Source organism: Cyprinodon tularosa, unplaced genomic scaffold, assembly GCF_016077235.1.
Source record: "Cyprinodon tularosa strain WSP-4 unplaced genomic scaffold, ASM1607723v1 ctg193, whole genome shotgun sequence".
Taxonomy (NCBI): Eukaryota; Metazoa; Chordata; class Actinopteri; order Cyprinodontiformes; family Cyprinodontidae; genus Cyprinodon; species Cyprinodon tularosa.
Genome location: NW_024038694.1, coordinates 226,507 through 251,285, shown reverse-complemented (window position 1 = coordinate 251,285; position 24,779 = coordinate 226,507). Strand labels below are relative to the sequence as shown.

General features: G+C 37.4%; 1 protein-coding gene across 1 annotated transcript in view; it reads right to left on the bottom strand.

Moving 5' to 3' along the window:
- LOC119782435 (SHC-transforming protein 4-like) overlaps positions 1 to 22,593 on the bottom strand; it is a 30,740-nt gene extending 8,147 nt beyond the window's left edge. The window contains 9 exon segments of the mRNA XM_038283407.1: positions 39 to 159; positions 241 to 292; positions 15,510 to 15,563; positions 15,654 to 15,773; positions 15,846 to 15,906; positions 20,591 to 20,661; positions 21,461 to 21,975; positions 22,062 to 22,123; positions 22,330 to 22,593. Coding sequence (XP_038139335.1) covers positions 39 to 159; positions 241 to 292; positions 15,510 to 15,563; positions 15,654 to 15,773; positions 15,846 to 15,906; positions 20,591 to 20,661; positions 21,461 to 21,975; positions 22,062 to 22,113 — 1,046 coding nt within the window. The 5' untranslated portion in view covers positions 22,114 to 22,123; positions 22,330 to 22,593.
- Between the last annotated feature and the right edge of the window lie 2,186 nt (positions 22,594 to 24,779).

Below are 24,779 nucleotides of genomic sequence, written 5' to 3'. Positions count from 1 at the left end.
GAACTCACCATGCTGAGTCACACTAATCATTTTACAACCTTGGGGAGAGAACTGTTGATGTCTGGCTGAGGAGCTGCCGGAAACGAGTCTCAAAGGCCTGCCCGATGGTGCTGATAACCTCAGCGGCTTGACCCTGGGGACACTCCATGATGTGGCAGGCTGCCCAGAGTGACAAGGAAACATGTTATTCCCATAATTCATATATTTGGAGTTTGGTGTGATCTAAAACTGAGCCCCCACCTCTTTTATTAATGAAGTCCTTTGCAACGTAGGCAACATAATCTGCCATGTCCTGTAAATATTTTCAAACAAACATGAAATTAGAGTTATAACAAGATGCAGAGTGAGTCAAAACAAAGTCTAATAAATGTAGACAAAAGTAACGTGTCTGGAAAGTAGGATTTAGGTCAAGATATTTATTTTTAGCTAATTAAAGTTTTGTTGTGCTCAATAAAGTTATTTGATTAACATTTTTTATGTAGTCGAATATTAGTAGTATTTTATGTTCAAACTTTGCTGTAATGAGTAAGGGTTGCCAGTGCAACATTATTTACTTGCACTTTTTACTGCATCTTTTTAAACCAGTGTACCAGATAGATGGAGTATAGTGATGGGAAGAGCAATACTTTTTATTATCCCTAGAATTGGTTGTATAAAATGATTCCTTCAAAAGATTTGTTCATCATATTATTTAGTTCATGCAGTTAATTGGCGCAGTATACAAGTCAGAGGTAGAGCACTCCCCAGTGGTAGTTCCGTGTGTGCACTAGGTTAACAAATTCTGAGTCATAGAGTCCTGGAAGTGGCACTAATTTGAGTGCTGGATAAATAAGGACAGGATTCAGTCGCACATCTATCCATCTATCCATCCATCTATCCATCTATCTATATATCGTTTTATATAGTTTTTTTTTTTTTTATTCCTATTAGCGGTGATGCATAGCAACATTTAACAAATCGCTTAGTTTCCTGTTTATTTACCAGAATGTTTCTACACAATGAATGCTAAAATGTTAAACATGTAGGAAAACAATGATAGGGCGTTCTGGACTTTATGCCTTTTATCTTCCCAAATCTCTGAACCTCAGGGCTAATACAGAACAGGGATAGGACAATTCATGCTAAATATGCTCCTCTGTGTTGGACCGATCTCTTGCCATCTGTCTAATACTGATTTAAGAGCAGTGTCAGCAGGAAACAATCTTTTCATCAAGGTTGCAAGAAAAAAAGTAATCCACTGAGCTCATTTGCCAAAAATGAGTTTTACTTCTGGTTTATTTGAGCTAACTCATAAAGCAGTGAGCAGCTCACCGTCAACTATAATTACTCCATAGATGCTGTCCTATTGCTTAGAGATTGATCTATACTCATATGATTTTTCAACATTATTTCATTTCATTTAATATGCTATATTAAGAGCTTTTTAGATGGGAGAAGTTTGACTCTTCATGAATAAGCTAATATGGCCACAGGGGGAATAAAGGGGGATTAAAAGATAAAAAGGATTCATTGAAAATAAACTGTTGAAATGTTAAGATAGCGAAACCAGATAATAAAGGGTGAAGGATTAAATTATTACCTAATTATAGGGTAAAGAAAATATACTGGCTCTTTTTTTTTGTTAGATTTAAATGTTTCAGCTAATCATATTAATTTTAAGACCAGAAAAAGATAACCTGTGTAAATACAAAACAACTTTTAAGTAATGAGTTCATCTATGAAATGAAAAAAGCTAGAACAACTTTGTCCAAAGGGAAAAAGTAATTCCACCTTTTTCTTTTCACCTGGCACATTCCTGCAAGATTTCTGCCACAAAGTCAAGAAATCAATTAAATAGAACATGTACGACAACATAAAGCAGTCTAAAAGAACACATCATATAAGATGCTCAAAACATGATAGTGAAAGTCACTAACATTCACACTGGAAAGGATCATAAAGCAATTTCTGAAGCACTCCATTATCCCTACAGAGAGAAATTCTGCATAAATGAAAAAAACATAAAATTACTCCAGTGGTATTTTTGATGACTCGTTTAGAGAGTAAGACACAACAAAAACTGCAATAATTGCTAAAGAACCAGCCTACCTCACTTTCCCTAGAGATATGCAACCCCAAAAAAACTCAATTTCTACAGATCCTGGATGACTTGCTGTGATGGATGTAACCCTAGGTTCTACTGTCATCTCGAATACTGCAAAGGAAAATGTTTTTTTTCTGTTTTTTCTTTTTTAAAGGAAAATGTATGTCTACCAATTTGAAGCAAAAAGCACAAGTATAATTAGTTTCCATAGTAGAAAATGAATCTAAAGCATATCAGTAAGTCCTTGGATGGAAAGGTGGATCTGGACATAAATGTTGTTACTGTAGGCTGGTTTGGCTTGATCTTTAATAAGCCCTCCATGCTCACATATAGGATTCAGTAAGGATAAATTAAGGAAACTGAACACTGAACACTGTTTTTACCTAATGTTTAATTATCTAAAATGTCAAAATGTGGAAAAAAAGCAGAGGCAGTCTCATATTCTTTAAAATCATGTTTATACCATTGTTCTGACCAAAGGTTTATTTTTTTCTACGACTGTGTCCAAAGGCAGATGCTTCAGGATTCCTGCACTCATGTAAAGCATGTGATTCATTGCAGCGGGAAATAAGTCAAGAGAAAAAAAACAAGATCAAAAGCCTATAGCCTACATATAATTTCATTTTACTTTATTTAGTTACTTCTTCATAATTGTGTTGGAAAGGGAAGACTTTTAACTAGTGAGAAGACACGGCCTTGAATTAAATCCGATGAGTAAGCTAAAATAATTGTTTTTAATAGTTGACATTATAATATGAGGTGCCCCCAGGGACATAAATCAGAATTAACTTGCATATACACATATTAAATTACACTCTTCCATATAATATACTGAAAACCTCACACAAACACTAGTAAAAGCTCTCACATAAACTAGTGAAAACATTTACCTCTTATATAATCTACTCAAAAGCTCTCATACAAAGTAGTGAGAACTGTTCATATAAACTGGTGAAAAGCTTTACCTTTCATACACACTACTAGAAAGCTTTCATATACACTATTAAAAAGCTCTCATATACACTACTAGAACGCTCTCATATACACTACTAGAACGCTCTCATATACACTATTAGAAAGCTCTCATATACACTATTAGAAAGCTCTCATATACACTACTAGAAAGCTCTCATATATGTTAGGGTTTATTATTTATACATCATGTGCACTGTTAATTTGTCAGATTAGACAGAGCAGAAGGCCTTCCTTCACATTGTGGATATCACGGTGTGTACGGAGGTCATCTAATCAAGACAGCCTTTGTGTCTCTAAGAGCACAAAGGATATGGGCACATCTTGGAGCCGGTCTGATAGGAGAAGCGGCTGTATCTGTAACCCTGAGACAGAGAGGCAACCTGCATGGAGTTCAAGACATGGATGGCGTGTCAGTTTCTGATACGGACAGCTAAGCATCCACGTGATGTGACACAGACTCAGAAGGTATAAGAAGCAGGTGATGACGTTGTTCGGGGCTCAAACTTTGCCGGACGCTTGCGGACGTGATTTTTGAGACCACAGCTGTGCATAGCTCTAAGCATTTTTCTCTGTCTTGTAACGACCTGATCTGGAATAAACTCTGTTACTTTTTTACTCCTGTTTTTATAGTCCTTTTTCATATGGTTTTACCGAGTTTGAGTTAAGAGTAGTAAATAACTTGCTCCCAGGAAAAGAACCGTGTGAGGAGGCCCCGGGGCGTTACAGCCTTTACTTTGAAGGGGACAAATCCTTCTCACTTTAACAAATTGGTGTTTCCGCCCGTGACCTGGAAGCAGGACAACAGAGCCACCGACGGAAAAAGCTCCACAGCCTGCGGCCGAAACAACTGATAAGGTGAGGAGATTCCTTATTACAAAATATCTCCAGTGTTTTTACTGTTAAAACACTTTGGCTGTGTTGTGATTTTCTGAAGTGAGCTGAAGTTTTTTATGCAAAAGAGGACAGAGAAATTGCTCAGAGTGATTTTAGTTTTTGTTTTTGCGGTTTTTGTTTGGTTGTATTAGTTGGGTTTCTTTTTCTTTTACATTGCGAACGTCTACACATAAAAAAAAAAAAAAAAAAAAAAAAGAGAGAGAGAGAAAAAAGTCGTGCGTTCTGCTGTGGGTAGCGGTTGAAAGTCCGACTGAAGGCGACTGCGCAAACGTCTTCAAGAATTATACTACTCACTAGGATAAAGTTGGTTGGAAGCCCAACGGTTTCTGCATGCAGAAAGGGACGGTGATTTTATTCCCGGTCTGCCTGCAGACACGAAAGATGCACTTCTGAAAACAGACGCACAGACCCAGTCACATAGCCGGCTAGAGTTTGCCAGTATACCTCCCATAAGGACATTTACGAAAAACTGAGACTGGTGGGGGGGATCCGGGTGAAACGGACCGTTGGGGGCATTTTTTCTCTTTCCTTCTCTTCTCTTATAAAGGAAAGAGAGAAACGATAAAATAATCCCCATAAAACATATTAGGCCGAGGCCCGAATTAGGCAACTTGTTTGTCTAATTCCATAAGTGGTGGAGTGAACTAGGCGGAACTATATCTAAATCTTTTCTTTTCTCTAAATTTCCTTTCTTTTTTCCTTTTCACTGACGGACGCATTTTTTGACGGACACACTTCCTTGACGGACACAGTTGTTGACGGACGCGCTTCCTTAGCAGAAGAGCGGCTCACTGAAGGTTGTAGGGAAAAGGTTTAAAGCCCAGAGGGATCTCACGTAAGACGTCGAGGTCTGATTTTATACACTGTGTGAACGGAAGGTGTGAAAGATGGATGCATGTGGACTAGAAATTGAATCCAGAAACACCTCGTTAAAAGCGAGTCTGGATAAAGGGAGAAATATGATCATGGCGAGTTATCCATTGAAGGATGCAGAACACCACATTAGAAAAATTGATGAATGGGTTGAAAAAATGAGAGAAGATGGAATGTTTGGGGAATTAGAGGGGCCCCCTCCAAACACTTCACAACGTGGTTTTTATTTGGATACACTAAAAATTAGATTGTCACAAGCTCGTGAAAAAATGGCTGGTGCTGGTGTGTTCGGACGAGACAAACACCAGAAGGAAGAAACAAAACTTTTGGATTTGATTAGACAAACCAAGTTCAATTTTAGTAACTATTTTTCTGACAAGGACCCTGAACAGGAACAGAAGGAGCAAAACGGGGCTCAGGGAGGTGAGCAGGCACTCGACACTTCAGAGGGTAAGAAAAACCTTTCATGAGTACATCTAATATTGCAGAAACAGAGCCTATTATGGACCCCAGTCCACACCAAGGTGTCAGAGAAATGTTTCGTAAGGCTGGTGATGCAATGTTTCCATCAAACCCATGTGTGCAGATGCCTGTTATGGAGTTGCGTGAGGGTCAGATAAATTGTGAAATAAGGCCTACAGAGGAAGAATTGGGACAAGAGGTACGAAAAGAGTTTCAGATGCAAGATTTAATAGAGGAGGCGGTAAATAAAGCATTTCAGCATTTCAGTTCGCTATTGTTATGAAAATGTCGATGTTTCTGTGATTTTTGGAGGTGAACCTTGGAAAGGAAAGCTTAAAATATAAAAGGTTGATATATTTACAATTTACGATGTCTTGAAATTAACATTTTAAAGGTAAGAAGATCAATTAGTAAATTTTCAGTGCTGTAAACCCCAACCCCGGCCCAACATTGAGCTCCAGAAGGTGGATCACACAGAGCAGCCGTTCACTTAGAGGCAGGAGAAAAAAAAAAAAAAAAAAAAAAGAGAAGACACAGAGAGACTGAGTGCACACAGGGCCGGTCACAGCAAAGGCAGGGCCCAGGAGTCTAGAAGCAGTTTTTACCTTAAAGACATCTACCAATTACTACACTAGAATGGTATTGTAATCTGCATGTAGAGTGACTGATTCAGGAGCTTATATTTGAAAATGTTAGACCACACAAGCTAAGTTTGTCATACTGTAGCAAAGTGAATATAAATTAGACACTGATCACTGAGGATACTCTAAGGTGGATTAAATGGATCTTTACTCAGTCAACTGTTCAGAATAGAGTGGGTTACATCAAATAGATAAATTAGGACGGTTGAGTTCAGTGGATAAAAGAGAGGCAGACAGCAGTAGATGAAATGGAGGGTGAGTTGGATAGAGAAGGGGAGAAATGGGCAAAGAAGATCGAAGTGCGGGTTCAGTAAGAATTAGAGAAAGGAAGTCAATGCAGCAACACTAGGGAGGCCGGGATCCCACTATTTGTTTAGTTATGGAGGTAGTTTTTGAGAAATTTCCAGCAGGAGTGATAGTTATTTTGATTGAGGGCAGCAACTGTCCTTTTATCGTTGATACGGGGGCCAGATACAGCACCCTGAATCTTTATGTGCCCCCTGCCAAAAAACTACACAGGTAATGGGATTTTCAGGAGAAAAACAAAACATACCACTTTTTCAGAACCCCTTAGAGGTGTTCTCATAGTTGAAAATTCAAACATGTCATTTTTGGGGGACGCTTAGAATTAAAAAATCATTGGGTGTGAAAACTTATTTTGGTGTCTAACGTGAGCAAATAAATCTTAGGTTTCCATAAATGTGCACATATAGTTTAACAAGGATCCTAAAATGAGGCTGAAAAGCACTGGTGCAGAGGTCTTAAGACCGGACTGGTGAAAAGATTATGACTTTTTGTTTAAATTGGGAAAAAATCCTCTAAGAAGATAAATCTACATTGATACTGATGGATTAAACAAACTTTATGTGGCCAATGTCTGTCTGTCTGTCCTAAATGTGGAATGCATGTGAGGTAGAATGTGTGTGGTGGAGTTGGGAATGATTAAGAATATTTTTTGATGTGACATTAACATGATTTGCATTTTTACAGGATTGAGAAGGAGCACTGGGGGCGTAACAGAAGGGTAATCGTTTCAAACATGTTGCTCAGGGGCCCCACCTATGAGAGGCCGTGACAAGGCCAGAGCAGGTTGCTGTTGTAAGGTGTGAGGTAATTTTTGGGTGTGGAGTGCAGCTGAGATACTGTAGATTAGTAGATTATAGATTAGAAAAATAATTAAATATTTAAGTAATTATCCAGAAAGAAGCAGAATGGGTGTTTTTACTTTTTGGGAAACTAAAATCTCAGACGGGGGCATTACATGATTTTAATTTAAAGGTGGTTTCATTTTCAATCATTAGAATTGCATTAGAGATTGATTAGTTTCATTTTTCTCTCATTAGGACTTTATTAGAGTTTGATTAGGAACAGGTTAAATCACACTTCGAGCTGGAACTGGACACAGCATATGGCCAAGATACCCGCAGGAGCTCAGCAGATTAGCGGGGTCAACTTTTATAAACAAGGCTGGAGAGTTAAGAACGATTTCGGTGTGACCTGACCCTGGGTTTTTTCAGCCTTCAGTTTTTATCCATAATTATTTTTATCTGTGTATAATGCCGTTTGGAAACTGCCTAGGCACGAACTGATTAATTTGAATCTCTAATCATTACTAACACTTATCTTTTCACTGTTCATCTGGGCCTTACTTTCTTTGCATGACGTGTTAGATTCTACTAACTTTACAAATTTCTGTGAATTAAGTGCTTAACTATTGACTAATTGATGAACTTTTTGATTGCTTTTTCCTGGTAACAAACCAGAGGGGTAATTTACTTTTTCCCTGCTTGTAGAGAGTGACAGTGCGGCTGTCAGGGAGCAGGCAGGATTATTCAGAGGCCCATTTAAGGAGGATCAGGAGATCGTTTTTCTTAAACATGTTCCTTTATTTTTCTTTTTCAGGCTGTGTTTGTAACAATCCTTAAATGTTAACATTTTTTCTTCCAGGACAGGCTGACAAAAGTCTCATCCTTCATTGTGTTTTGTTTAAGATGTGCATTAACCCTTATTTTCCCAACAGCTGCAGAAGTTCTGGCATGTGAAATGGACAACTTGGCTGAGAGTGACTAGAGCAAGAGAGAGAGGGGGGTTCAGATAGTTGAAAACTTTTTGATAGGAGGATTTGAATAGGTTCTGACTGACTGGACTGACTTGGTTAGCAACTGGACTGGATCGGAACCATGGATCAGGACATGAGAGAGGTGGTGTGAGAATGCAGCATGCCAGAGACAGGGTGTAGAGATTGTGGCTGCATGTTTTGTTCCCGGCGGAAGGCCATTCTGGTGAGCTCTGAGTTTGTTTTAATTCCTCTCTGGTTCTGATATGAGCTATGAGGTACAGATTGATGTGGTGTTTTGAGGCTCACAGACTTTTGTTGGGGTGGAACATTAAGAGCAGTCATGCTGACAGAGGCATTTAAAGAATGACAAGATGAACCAACAACTATTTGGAGGAGTCGGAGGCACCACTGGGGTTTTTTTGTTGTCTTACATGTTTGTCGTTGTTTGTGTCTGTATGTTTGTTTGTTTTCTGTTTTTTGTTTGTTTACTAACATCTTAGACTTTATGAAAAAAAAAAAAAAAAAAAGACGTGGCACGCATGTAAAAATTTTTTGAATAGTTTTGACTACACTACGGATGGGAATGTTTCAAAATGAACAATGGATCTTTGTTTGAAGAGACATTGGACACTTTCTTTCTTGAGTCACAGGATGGATTAACCTACAAGGCGCACAGAGACAAACTTTGCTCCTAAACTTCAGAAGGAGGGATGGTTTGCAGCTGCTGAGATGCGAACATTAAGGAAATGGCTGGATGCCCACTGCTTTGGACGAGAAAAGAACACTGGCAGTGATGGGTTGATGGAAGGTCATGGGATCATCGGACAAGACGGATGAGAAAAAAGATAAGTGAACTGACACACCAGATTTCTTATTCACAATGAAAAATTATGGGCAACTTATTTTAAACCGGTTTATTAATACAGATCTATGAATAATATTTTTGCTTTACGGGGATCAACAGGTAGATGTAATATCTTTCTAAACAACGCGGCAGGAGTTTGGGGATTATTAGTATTATTGCTTTATTTGTTTATTTTCTTGAAGAGAAATATCAGAAGCGATGGCAACAACATAGAGTATAAATTATAGGAGTAACTTTACAGACAGGTTTTAAATGGTCTGCTAAATTTTCTCTATATCATCAGGGGGTGGAGTATTCTTACATAGAGGAATAAAAAAGAGGATTTAGAGATGTTTTACTATGTGATAAATTAGACTGGGTTTTTTGATAAATAGTTTGGTCAGTTGTTAATTAGCATAATATTATTAAAGGGACAACAAGTTGAAACTTTAACTTTTGGGAATGGTAAAGTTGCATCAACAGAATGCAATTTAGGGGAAATTATAACATTTTAGGAGCAAATGTTTAAAGCAAATGATGGTTTCTTTTCAAAATAAGCAATAACGATGAAGACTTAATGAGTTAATGAGCTTATGGGGATTCAATATCAGGCCCAGGGACTAAAACTTCACCATTTATTTTATCTTTTTATTTTATTTTTATTTGTTTTGATAAATTTTAAATGTTTTTTGCTTGTTTTGTTTTTTTTACTGCGAGCAGAGTTATAAATAGCATTTGAGGGGCTATATACAATTTGGGGGATGGTTAACCATACTTTTTATGCATGAAGCAATAAGAACACCTGACTTTACTTCACTAGAGCTGCAATTAATACTTTAGAGGAGATGCACACTTTAGTGTTTAGTTTATTTGAGATAACACATATAAGAAGAGATTATGTTTCCTGCACATTTTTTGGATCTGGTCAGGGGTCCAGATATGACAACTATTTACTGGTTCTGGGGATGTTGGAACAGATTTTTTTTCGTTTGTTTTTATTTTGTTCTTTGTTTTTGTTTTGTTTGTTTTTTCTCATCGGAGCACTGCTTTTTGGAGAATATTTTAAATGGACTATAGCTGGACACTTTGCATAGAGGGGGTGCAGTCGAATTCAACACCTTCAGGAACTGTGTACTGCTGAGTTTTGGGAACGCAGCAGCAAGTCAGAGTACAATCCGGTGCTCTGAGCAGATGAACAATTCAATATGACATTTCCTCTTGAAGGGAGGAACATCTTTAACGCTCTGTTTCCTTCTACCTCTATGTGATACTGCTGATGACACAGGTAAAGACTTATCCTTCAGGGGGTGTGGGGACACATGGCCCCAAGACTCTTATGGTTCAAAGCTGCTGTGGTAACAGAGGGAAACCTGATGGACTTGTCCGAACATCGAACTTTTTGCATGTTGGAGAGGGTCACTGCTCCAAGAAACACTTTTTCTTCCAAACCAGTAGCGGGATGGCTCCTGACCAGTTTCCCACGTATAGATCCACTCACATAGACACACACACATACTGTCACATAACAACACGCCCACACACGGTTAACGACTGGAAGAACACACAAGGGTCCACATGGGAATGAGGTTTTCTTTCATGCACTAACATTCACGGATACAAGGTCTGGTGGGGGAGTTTTTAATAGGGGGAATCTGCGCCAAGCTGGGTTTTTTCCTTAGAGATTAAAGAACTTCTAATAATTTTCTGGGGAGGGTGTAGCAGTAAACTAAAATGCAGTTACAAGTTTAGACGAGACTAAAACTTAATATGCTATGATGTAGAAATGGTTTTAAAATTCATTTATTTAATCCATGAATTGAGTGTTACAATGTGTAAAAAAGGGTTAAATGTTTTCTAAATATTTACAGGTTCCTTGAATTAGATTATATTAGTTGCAGTGATTTTGGGCTTATATGATGTTTTTGGGGATTTCTTTTTATTCATTTTTATTTTTTGTTTTTTGAATAGACACTGAAATAATCTGCTGAAAAAACACAGAGTCCATGGAAAATTAATTTAAATGTAGGTTAATGGTGATTTAAGGGATAAGGGAAAGTAATTGTGGATAAGAATATCTGGTTGTGACTGCACTTAGATTTTGAGTGAATAAAGAATTGCTCATTGAAGACATTGTTTATCTGATAAGAACACTGACTGCACTCTCTGTGTGTCGAAGGATCCCGGAAAGGATTGATGAACTGTGATGAGAACAGCCCATGAGAACCACCACATGGATTCAGCATCTATCTGCCATTGGACTGCATGGAGACCAAAGTGGCTGTGGAGGAGGCCATACGAGACTCTGATTGATTAATTTGATTGATGTGTGATAGAGACACTGAAAGAATTCATCATCATCAGTGATATTCACCATTTGTTTTTAACTCGGACCAGGATAATTCTTGATTTAACCTAATTGTGATGTATATGTTTTGATTTATTTTGATTTGGTTTTGATGAAAATCATGGAGACATTTTGCTCCAGACCCACCAAGATCACGTTTTATGCCACATTTTTCTTTGATGTAGAGAGACTCTGAACCTTACAGGTTCTTTAAGTAGTTGGTAATGATAATTATCAGATTCAAAACGGGGTTTTCTTGCTCAAATTGGCCGAGAGTGGGATTTCCCCGGGGTCACCCCGGTTTTTACTGCCTTTTAGAGAGGGTAGCGTTTTCCGGTGGAGAACGGCCCAACCTGTCCTGTGACGTCCCCTACTGTGACTGAATGATTGGTAAAGTTGAATAGATGGTTTATCCATGAGGAGCGGTCACATTTAGGAGGCCTCCAGGTGGGAGTGAGAGTAGATGAATTTGGCCTTATTGGATTTATAGGCTTAGGTTATCTAGTCTAAGGTAACTTAAAATAATGTGCGCGTAGGAAACTAAAACAGCTTTCCTTTAATTAGATGACACCCAAATTGTAGTTAAATGCTGAAACTGTGGTCTTGAGTGAGAACATTTGGTCTGTGAAGCTTTGATTGTGGTTACTTTTGATTCCTATTTAATGATACTTGACTAATTATAGATGCTCTCTGGGTCACCCGGTCCTTCGAAGATGTGCCGCTTCCTGTGTTTTTTAAGTTACCTGTAAAAACGGTAACTTATCAGGGGGAGTTGTTAGGGTTTATTATTTATACATCATGTGCACTGTTAATTTGTCAGATTAGACAGAGCAGAAGGCCTTCCTTCACATTGTGGATATCACGGTGTGTACGGAGGTCATCTAATCAAGACAGCCTTTGTGTCTCTAAGAGCACAAAGGATATGGGCACATCTTGGAGCCGGTCTGATAGGAGAAGCGGCTGTATCTGTAACCCTGAGACAGAGAGGCAACCTGCATGGAGTTCAAGACATGGATGGCGTGTCAGTTTCTGATACGGACAGCTAAGCATCCACGTGATGTGACACAGACTCAGAAGGTATAAGAAGCAGGTGATGACGTTGTTCGGGGCTCAAACTTTGCCGGACGCTTGCGGACGTGATTTTTGAGACCACAGCTGTGCATAGCTCTAAGCATTTTTCTCTGTCTTGTAACGACCTGATCTGGAATAAACTCTGTTACTTTTTTACTCCTGTTTTTATAGTCCTTTTTCATATGGTTTTACCGAGTTTGAGTTAAGAGTAGTAAATAACTTGCTCCCAGGAAAAGAACCGTGTGAGGAGGCCCCGGGGCGTTACAGCCTTTACTTTGAAGGGGACAAATCCTTCTCACTTTAACATATACACTATTAGAATGCTCTCATATACACTATTAGAACGCTCTCATATACACTATTAGAACGCTCTCATATACACTATTAGAATGCTCTCATATACACTATTAGAACGCTCTCATATACACTATTAGAACGCTCTCATATACACTATTAGAACGCTCTCATATACACTATTAGAACGCTCTCATATACACTATTAGAACGCTCTCATATACACTATTAGAACGCTCTCATATACACTATTAGAATGCTCTCATATACACTATTAGAACGCTCTCATATACACTATTAGAACGCTCTCATATACACTATTAGAATGCTCTCATATACACTATTAGAACGCTCTCATATACACTATTAGAACGCTCTCATATACACTATTAGAACGCTCTCATATACACTATTAGAATGCTCTCATATACACTATTAGAACGCTCTCATATACACTATTAGAACGCTCTCATATACACTATTAGAATGCTCTCATATACACTATTAGAACGCTCTCATATACACTATTAGAATGCTCTCATATACACTATTAGAACGCTCTCATATACACTATTAGAACGCTCTCATATACACTACTAGAATGCTCTCATATACACTATTAGAACGCTCTCATACACGCTACTAGAAAGCTCTCAAACACACTACTGGAAAGCTTTCATACACACTATTAGAAAGCTAAAATATATGGTCCCCCTCCTTTAATTTAGGCAAACATTGCTCAAATATCACCGAATCCAGATGGTTTGTTGTTGATGAAGAGAGGAATAAACACAGTTTAAGATTTGCAGCTAAATTAATTTGTTTCCATATTATGGAACTGCTATCAGGCACTTCCCATCATCTTATATCAGTAATAAAAAATTATAAATACAAATTTGGTATTTGGTGACTTGACTTTTATTTCTGTCAGGCTGAAGTGAAAAAACTTGGAAAGAGACTGATTCTCTTGGCGTTTAAAATAACAACACAAAACAGCATAAGAAAACCGCATTTTTTATTTTTTATTTTACAATTTTGTAAACAACAGCGGCTGATTAAATTAAATGTCTCAACCTTGTATAATTTTACGACTTTTTATTTAACCAAGAAATGATCCGAAAGGCCTGGGAAATGATCAGATCCGCTTATGTGGCTGCAATGCGCGGCGCGCTCCCGACACAGGTGGAACAGATTTTCACATGGGAACAGAATTTCGCACAACACCGGAAAAGGATCTCTGTTGAAGCATAAACATAAAAAATAAAGTCGAGTAATGCCCATGCTTCTGTGAGTTGTTTAGCGGATAGCTGAGCATGAATCAATAATTTTATTTGATACAATTTCGGCCGGAGATAGCATAAAATGTACGGAGCTAGCCAGAATGACCTCCGTTTAAAACAACTTCCGGTGTAATGACGGTCCTTCCTGTTTCACTGAAACACCTTCCGTTTCAACTGAAATCCGCTAATAGCTTTTCAGTAGTGTGTATGAGAGCTTTCTAGTAGCGTGTATGAGAGCCTTCTAGTAGTGTATATGAGAGCTTTTTAGTAGCATGTATGAGAGCTTTCTAGTAGCGTGTATGAGAGCGTTCTAATAGTGTATATGAGAGCTTTCTAGTAGCATGTATGAGAGCTTTCTAGTAGCATGTATGAGAGCATTCTAATAGTGTATATGAGAGCGTTCTAATAGTGTATATATGAGAGCTTTCTAGTAGCGTGTATGAGAGCCTTCTAGTTATGTATATGAGAGCTTTTTAGTAGCATGTATGAGAGCTTTCTAGTAGCGTGTATGAGAGCCTTCTAGTAGTGTATATGAGAGCTTTTTAGTAGCATGTATGAGAGCTTTCTAGTAGCGTGTATGAGAGCGTTCTAATAGTGTATATGAGAGCTTTTTAGTAGCATGTATGAGAGCTTTCTAGTAGCGTGTATGAGAGCGTTCTAATAGTGTATATGAGAGCTTTCTAGTAGCATGTATGAGAGCTTTCTAGTAGCATGTATGAGAGCATTCTAATAGTGTATATGAGAGCGTTCTAATAGTGTATATATGAGAGCGTTCTAATAGTGTATATGAGAGCTTTCTAGTAGTGTATATGAGAGCTTTCTAATAGTGTATATGAGAGCGTTCTAGTAGTGTATATGAGAGCTTTCTAATAGTGTATATGAGAGCGTTCTAATAGTGTATATGAGAGCTTTCTAGTAGTGTATATGAGAGCTTTCTAATAGTGTATATGAGAGCTTTCTAATAGTGTATATGAGAGCGTTCTAGTAGTATATATGAGAGCGTTCTAGTAGTATATATGAGAGCGTTCTAATAGTGTAAATGAGAGCTTTCTAATAGTGTATATGAGAGCTTTCTAATAGTGTATATGAGAGCGTTCTAGTAGTATATATGAGAGCGTTCTAGTAGTGTATATGAGAGCTTTTTAATAGTGTATATGAAAGCTTTCTAGTAGTGTGTATGAAAGGTAAAGCTTTTCACCAGTTTATATGAACAGTTCTCACTACTTTGTATGAGAGCTTTTGAGTAGATTATATAAGAGGTAAATGTTTTCACTAGTTTATGTGAGAGCTTTTTACTAGTGTTTGTGTGAGGTTTTCAGTATATTATATGGAAGAGTGTAATTTAATATGTGTATATGCAAGTTAATTCTGATTTATGTCCCTGGGGGCACCTCATATTATAATGTGGTGAATCAACAAATTAGGATTGCATCAAGTTGTGCTTTGGATTCTTTTAAACACAGATTATTATTATTATGGATAATTCCTAGGATCCTTAAAAGCCTTTGCAGCTTTTTAAGAATTTTTCTATTTAGAGGAGTAATTTTTTTTCAAGCACTGAACTCGTTCTACCTTTTGAAAGCATAGAATAAACAATACCGTACATTTTACTGCATATTTAAATTCTTTTCTCTCTGTAAAAATTTTTAAATATTTAATCATACAGAATATATGAGGATAAGAACGTACTGGGTCTCCTCCAGAGGCAAATGAAATGGCCTGCACGGGATAGTAGACAATCCTCTGTGGAAGGCAAGAGAAGTGAAATGTTTGCATGATTTTTTGCTCAAAACTCTAAATGTGAGGAAGGTACAACCTTGCCTGAAGTGTTACCTGTAAAGTGGAGGCCGTGATCAGAGTCAGACTGTCTGTGGAGACCGTGAGGATGGCTCTGCTCCCAGAAAACTGCATGTTGATCTGACCCAAAACAGCAGACACTCCTTTGCACAGAGACTGATGACGAAAAAAAGCCCAGTTACTCTACTGATCTGTCATCTGACTGCTGTTTGTTTGTGCCTTTCTTACCCTCTTGCTTTTAAGCAAGGATTTCACTGAAGTCCTCTCACACAGTCTGCTAATTGCCTCCCTGCGCACAAACATTGATCATAAACATGTACACAGTCAAATACAGGAGCACAGAGATACTTTTGTAAATATGTGATTTGGTGCATCCTGTGACTTGCATGTGAAAAAGGAGAAAAACCACAACACAAGCAGCTACTGTAAAGTAAACAAGGTTGGAGCAGTTGTTCCTTAAAGTAACATAGATAACGAAGAATCAAAAAATTCGAAATTGTGTTTTTTTTTAAAAACAACTTCACATTCTATACTTTGTTGATGCAATAACTAAAGACACACTAGTTCTTCCCTAACGAGTGATAAAACCATTTATGTGCAGGTGGAGCTCAAAAGTCTGGCTTTGATTTGAACATGACTTGTTTTGGGTCTTTATGAAGAACTTTGGCTTTAGTTACTATAATAGCAATTTATGATCAATATAAACCGTAAATATAGATGGATAAAAGTGATGATTTAAAAAATGATTTAGATCACAACAGTGTGTTAAAAGGAGTAAAAATGACCAGTGAAGAAATGTCAAATCTATGTAGTGTAAACACATCTGCACTTTAGTGCAAAGACACTCATATTCATACATAAAATACTGAGTTATTGAGACTAACTGAATTATTTGCTAACAAATTGGCAACAGCAAACATTAAAGAATTTGAAGAATGCAGGAGAAATCTTGTTACAAAAGACTGGATTCTGTCAGTAAGGCATCTGGGCCTACTGAAGTGGCCTTAACTTTCCTTATGGTCAAACAAAACCATATTCAAGCCTAATTATTCAAATCGATGGTTCTCGTGAGCTGAAGAAGCAGAAAAATATCTCTGGACAAACAATTATTATACAGGTATTAAGCTGTTTTTCAGAAAAAGTAATGATCTTGCTTGCTTCAACATCACCATACAGGCCCTAAGGTGGCCAGAACCGTCCCACATGGAGAACATGAAGGAATGGGAAGCCTAACCAGCTTTCAGAGCTAAAGCAACTTGTCTTTTCAGTCTGTTAACACAAGAAAAATATCATTATTGTTATTGAACGTTTACCTTTTAAGTCCACATTTCATCTGATAAAATAATGCATCTTGATACATCTGTTAAAAAGAATGCATTACAAACTACTTCCAGAAGATTCTACAGATGATAATGACACATTACTTTTAATAAACAGGCTATAAATTCCAGAAAGCACGACTTTTAGAACAGCCTTCTTTGCTTGATTTGCTTGTTTATGCTTATACTGTCAACCTTCTATTTTTATTATTGACTTTGTATTATGATTTGTATTATTAATATTATTATCATCTTAATTTTAGTTTGTATCTATCTAACCCAACAACATATTGGCATTTAGGCTTTTAAAGCTCATTATAAATAAATAAATGATGATGATGATGATGATGATGATGATGATGATGATGATGATGATATAAATTGACTGACAGGACTTTCAGTTTCTATAGTTCCTCTACAACCTTGACTTCAAATCCAACATGGCTGCTGCCTTTAAGGTTAACTGGTGATATCAGAAGAGATCTGAAAAAGCTACCAGGGGTTTCATTATATAAGGATTCTTTAAACCCTACATTTCAAATGTATTTTATTTGACAGGCCATTTTGGTTAGAGTATAAAGTCTGAATCTTACTTGGTTGAGAAGGATCACATATGACTGAGGAGCTTGTCTAGTGAAGCAATATTTTATCCTCAGAAAAAGATGAAAAACTTTAAATTCCCCTAAGGATTTCTAAGAGGAGGTTTGGGTCAGAGAGGTGAAAACATAAAAACACAGAAAAGTATGTGTGCAACATGGCGGATTTCCTGGAAAAAAAATTTCTCCTACTTGAAAAAACATTTTATGTAATGGATGTGTTCTCCCTCACTGGCTCGCTTTTTAATAAGACTATGAGAGCTCATTAGGAGGAAATTCATCTAATTGGATTTTCTGGCCCATCACTCAGCAGCACTGTTGTTAACAGTGGTTGCCGTGTGTTGGCATTCTGCACTAGGATGTCAATATCAAATGATGATGAGAATGCCCCGGTTTATAAAACATTATACATTTAATTTGATTTCCCCTCTTTGAAACTGAATAAGCTACACATGCCCGCTTTGGTACATATATGTTAAGTGGAATATGAGTTAAGATATGTTGATACTCCTTTAAGCACGTGCAAAACATCAGTTTTTCAATGCTATGTGTTCACAGATATGAATAATGCATTCTATGTGCATAAAATTTTACCCTCTTTATCTTTATTCTGATTTTTCTTTTTTTTAAGTCTTTATTTTTGCCAGAAAAAAGCAAAGTCAAATTTAGCTCAAAGTCTCTTGATCAAATAGATTTTTTTTTTTACTTTTTCTCTCAATAAACTTGTTTCACCCATTGCCTCAAAGTTTGAAAAACTGCTTTTTCTACATATTTTTGTGAAAATGCATCAACTTTGTCTTTCTGTGGGACTTGTTTCTAAAATACTTGAGTCTGACTTGATCAGTCTGATTTGTGAAAATATGACTCTCGTAATTTGATAGCTTTAATCTTTAGATGCAGAAAACATCTGCTAAATTTCCCCAATATTTTCCATATACAATTTAACCTTTTGGATGTTTCCATTATTTTTTTCTGTGAGTGTTTCCTTGTACTTCCAGACCTCGGGATGACCTTTTTCTGTCCCTCTATGCGAACATTTCCTAATCACATTACTGACATAGAAAACATATTTTCTACTTTAAGCTTTTCCAACTTTATGGATATTAATAATAAAGTTTGGATGTTTTTATACATCCTTAGGAATGTAAAACAAGTTTTTACATTTTTTCGTTTTTCTACAAAGAAATATTGATCTGTCCAATAAAGGGTACTTTATGTATTTTATACTGTAGGAAAAGCTATATACTAAGAAAGTAGTTGCATAGATATAGTTGTAATATGGTATTCTGTTGGTGGTTCATCGATTCCCCTGTAAAAACCAAAGTATTTGAGGTGTTCAGTCTGCTCCCCTCTATGTCTGCCAACTTGGTTTCACTGACCATTGAAAATTGAAGATTATATATATGTATATATATATATATATATATATATGTATATATATATATATAACACTTTTAAACATCTGTACACTGTAGTGATCACTATGCATGAAAGGGTTAACTGTTCTTTACTACATAATAAAAGCAAATCTCCATAACCATTGACAGTTGTTTGAAACAGCACATCTGTTCTTTACTTGCACAATTGTACAGATGAAAAATTGCTGAAGACATTAAGAGAAAAGTTTACATAGATTTATTATCCTCTTGAATTTAAAATCCATTTTCAGCCTTTAAGAATGCATTTAAACGCTTCTTCTTTCATGGTCAAATGAACAAGTAACAATAAAACTCTAATGATTTCAATAACAAGACCTGTTTGTCAAGTTTGAATCCATTATGGATTATTTTAAATATACTCAGTTAAATTAGTCAGTTTTCAGCTTGTTCAATACATGTTTTGTACGTCAGGGCCAGAAGGCAGTCCAGGCAATCCAAAACCAGCTTCAGTGACGTTAATATTGTAGTCTGTTCTATTAAGTGTGTGCTCCAGTGCACATTAAAGCCAATTTAACATCTAGTTTTAATGTAATGGCATACTAGTGAACGCCTCCCTCTAACAGGCCGCATCCAATGCAGGAGCTGTTCTGATCAAATCAACTACAGGCCCATGTAGGGAAGTCTCCCTATTCTTAGAAGCACCTGGAGATGTAGAATATACCAATGCAAAGCATGGTGGAGGTAGCATCATGCTATGAAAATGTTTTGTCACGAATTGCTGTGGTACACTGAATAAGGTGAATTTGATAACAAAGATGGACGGTTTTTATAAAATGGTTTTAAAATCAGCAGCTTTACAGTTAGAGCGGGATGTTCCTGCACAACAGTTAAGCCAAATAGACATGAATCTAAGATAAATGATTGCAGAAGAAAATGGTTTGTTTAAATAGATAAAGAAGATTGATAAAGACATAAGTGTACTTGTATTTGTGCAAAATCTTAAAAAAGGTGTCTTTTCCAAAAAAAATAAATAAATAAATTATATATATATATATATATATATATATATATATATATATATATATATATATATATATATATATACACACAATTCATCACCCCTAGCAAATGTCTAGAATAGTGTCTTGTTTTATTGACAGTAGGCTGACAGGAAAAGGGGGTATAAGAAAGGGAGAGAGACATTCAGCAAAGGACTACAGGTTAGATTCAAACCCAGGTCGGCTGCGTCGAGGCCTAAGGAGTCTGTAAATGGGTTGTGCGCGCCAACCACTGCGCCACCGAAGCACAGCCATAAGTTTGTTTTCTTAAGGTGAGAGATAGCCAAAGAAATTCTTGAGCATGTGACACTTGGATCCCACGTAGACTAGAGAAAATTCACAACGTATTTTAATTGAACTGCTGAACAGTGAATTAATCCAAGATAAAGGACGGCACAGATGGATCACCAAAACTCAAAAATCTACATTGCATTCATGCCTATGATGAGAGCATGTAAGCATTTCAACCAGGCTGTTTTTAAACCTTACAGAATTTAGAGAAGTATACCTCATCTTTGACTACACACCTCAAGTAGGTGAGTTTTCTCCTCATGCTCAATGATCCCTAGCAGAAACTTGGTAAGCATGCGTGTCTGTGTGACTTGTCTGTCTGTGTCATACCGTGTGACTTGCATTCTTGTATCAAAGTCGAGTGTCCTCATGGATTGGATCACTTCCATGCTACCCATGTACTTGAAAAACACAAACAAAACAAAAACACCATTTACGAAACAACTACAGAGAGTTAAAACAACCACAAGACACTCAATAGCAAATTCATGGAAAGGATAATACAGACACTGACGAAACCAGGCAACATTTCCTCCCTTATTGTGCAGCCCCTCTCCCATAGGTCACGAGTTTGAGTTAAACAGGCCTGATAGGCTGGAGTCAGGATGAGTAAATCAATTGATGTGAACCCGGCTCAAATCAATAAGTGTAGATGTGAATGGGGTTTGTGGGCGGAAGTGTGATATGCGTGTCTGCCTCTTTATAGAGGACATTCAGGCAGTCCATTCTCTTTTCCATTGCCGGTCAACTCACAAGTCCCAATCCTAATCTCCCTTGTGAACACACCTCCAGTTATGGGACAGCATGAGCCCTGCTAATGCCGGACACACACACACAAACACACACACCAGCAAGCAGAGTTGATCTAGAGAGGAGCAGAGAGCCAGGATGAGTCACTACTGCCTACACAGGAAGCTGTATGTGTGAAAGGTGGGTGAACGTATGAAAGTGAGCGTGATGGTGTGGAAAGAGCAAAGAAAGATGAGGGACTGTCTGTTTTCTTTGTCTGTTTGTTTTGCCAGCGGAAGAATTAAAGATAGTAATCCCGGCCCTATGCAGGGACACAGGCGTTCAGGTGGAAAACTACATTTTGTTTTGTGAAAAGGTTATGTAGTGATGCTTAAACACAATGAAAGGCATGGAAAGATTATTAGTGATTGCTGGGTTTCGTGTGCTCGGGTATAATGAGTGGTCAGTTACCTTTACGTGATGGTGAACCGCTCTATTTGAGGTCCTCACCACTGCACAGTCATCTACAGCCTTCAAGCAGCAAAGTCTGTCGTCTTGCTGTGAGCACAGAGTGCAGGGAAGGCTTGGCATCCGGCGCAGTGTGATGGGATGCTTTGTGGAGAGGAGAGCTGGGGGGATCACATTTGGTCCACTGGAGAAGGACACACCGAGGAAAGATGCACAGTCTGTTCTGGACAGAGGTCTATTGTCCCTTTTACTGACAGTTCTATCCATCTTTGTGTTCGCTTGACCCCTCTGGCCTTTTCGCATGCAATTTGGACTTTGTAGGCAGATGTTGGCCACTCGGGGGATGAAGCTCCTCAGGCTGGAAGATCCCTGGTGAGATGGTGTCCCTGGATCAACCTGAGCAAAATCAGAGTCTAAGCAGAGGTCCCTCTTGGAGGGCAGCATTCTATCAGGGTGATCTTCCGAAGGTGTCAAGGAGTCGTTGTGCAGTCGGCTGTATTTGGTGCGTTTCAGCATACCTACAGATGATAAAGAAAACATATTGTAATTTAGTCAGAAAAAGTTTTTTTTTTTTTTTTGTTAACTACCTTTATTAGGAACCCACCTGGTAGGAGTACTGTCTGTGACTTGAAAGAGAGTAAGGTTTGCTCTCTCATAATCAGAGTACTAAAAAGGGGGAAAAGGGGATAAAAACGAGACCTGGTTTCACTACTGACAAAGAAATTACAAAAAAACAACAACAAAACTTTACAGAAAAAAACTGTTTTTTTACCAACCACTTGCTTTTTTACAAATAAACCCTTATGTTCATAAAACAGTGCTTAGATCAGCAGATGTGATTCTCAGTGGACATTACAGCAAATTCAACTCACCCGAATGGGACCGGGGCCGTCCTGTGTAGCTCAGAGTCCTGCCGGCTGTGCTCCAGTCATGCCGAGTAAAGTCTCAAACCTCCTGACTGACCTGAACACTTTCCCGGTCAGATACCCAGCTTCCAGCTCTGCTCTGCTCCACCACACCAGTGCTTTCTGTCTGTGCTCTGGGAGAACTGTGCAGCTTTTATGAATGAACTTATTTTATTTTATGAATGAAAGGTTCTGGCTCACTTCCTCTGTCTCGCTCTATGATGGTGCATGCAGATGAATGTATGAATGAACCAGAGGATAGATTGACAGACAGACCCTAAAGCACTGTTGCCCCTCCCTCACCCATAAACTACCATCCAATCAGAGTAAGGCAGGGTGACTCATGCTCTGCACACACACACTAACACAGAGACACACATTACATGGACCTACAGTTATACACTGAAGCAGAGCCAATAGAGTGCTTTGTCCCTCTCTGTTAACATCACTTGTACCTTGGAGATGCTTTTAAGGTGCATTATTAATGTATTATTAGCTTGGCTTCCTCCACTGAAATTTTTCCATCTAATTTCTAAATAAAAGGAAGTTTTACCATCTGTTTTGCAGAAAATGCCCGGCTGACTTGATCTACTTGATAAAAAGCAATTTCCCAGTGTATCAAATGAACGTATTATTCAAATGACCTGTATGAACACACAAGCAGAAGAGGAAAAAATGAACCATTTGCATTTCCGTGTGATTTAGATCAGTATAATATACCAGGCGTCAGTGGGAGAGTATTTTACATACAACATTTGCTACTGATTAAAAGATCATCCTTCTTCTATTTTTAAACTGTTTTTATTACATTTTATGTGTTTATAAAAGAGAGTATTTAGCATACCTCTATTGATATTACAAAAAAAAAAAAATATTCAAGGATTTTGACTCAGTATGACTTTTGATGCAGTATATAAAAATTTGTGACTTTAAAATACACATGATAATGGGCAATGGTGGGCTAAAGGTTAGGGAATAGAGCTTGGAATCCTGAGGTTCTGAGTTTGAACCCCATTCCCACACTGTGGCTCTCTGAGCAAGACCCTTAACCTCACACTGCTCCCTGGGTGCCATGCAATGGCAGCCCACTGCTCCCCAAGAGGATAGGTAAAATGCAGAGGTAAATTATTAGTTATTATTAATAGGTAATACTTCATTTGGATTTTTGTGTTCTATGTCATATTCTGTTAGGGTTGTGACAACTATCTGCTATGATCAGAAAAGAAATCACTAAACATCATGAAGCACTCACAATGTTAATGATCTTACATTAGACATACTTGGCTTTTATTAAGGATTTATTTTTTTGCTTCTAAATGTTCGCTTAACCTTTTAGAACAAATTATAATGGTTTCCGCACAGAATAAAAAGTCTAAGCATTCTTCTTTATACGTTCAGTAGGTATACGCCAAAAATATATATTTACTTGTTAAACACCATGCTAATTCTAATAAGGAATATCCCTCTCTGATCCTCTTTTAAGACTTGGAAAACAGAATAGTGTCAATAAATAAAATGACAAAAATTAACAACTGAGGGGGAAAAAATACAGATATTATTAATACATAATACAAAAATGCAAAATTTGACATTTGAAAAAAATAACACATAATGATAACTAAGACTTAAAAATGAAAACAGTTGGACAGATTGCCTTTTTTTTGCATTTATTGGTACTTAAAAATTTTTATTTTTTTGTCTATTTTAATTTCTAATGTTGGCAGTTCAGGTCCTCCATAATCCTTAAAGATATTCAATTAGTGATAGTTGTTTTTATATATATATTTTTTTTTTTTAGCCTGAATGTGATGCAGTCTGCTATACCTTCAATTCAATAAAATCCTGATAAAACAGGTACAAATATCCCATTCATATGCTTTTTGTACCACAAACCTTCCCAGACACTATTGGAACTATGCTGCTACTAGCTAAAGGGAGAATGCATAAAGAACATTTGTGAAATGCTTTCTATTATTATGTTTGATATTTTAAATTTAGGAATGCTGGATTCCAACACCAAAGGACAGAGATGCACGAATGTCATTTACACCTTAAAAGTAAAGTAACTATTTAGGAAATAGTTGTTAATTACTACAACAAAGGAGGATATCTTAAGAGCACATCTAGTTTATGCAACCAAGAAATGTATCAACTATTGGAAACCTGTCATCACATTTTTCAGTAAAGGCAGCTTTTGACTATAACACCATAAGAGATGTGTCATCTAAGGAGCAAACCTCAAAGTCTATATAGAATGTGTCTGAAGTGTGGAGCCCTGGCAGAGCTTTGTCTCCACCTGCTGGCCGTTTTCTACTATCAGAGTTTACCTCGATCTGCTCTTCTAAAAACTTAATTTCAGATTCTATAAACTGTTATTATGTAAAATTAAGCTTATTTTCTGGCAGGTACTAATTAAA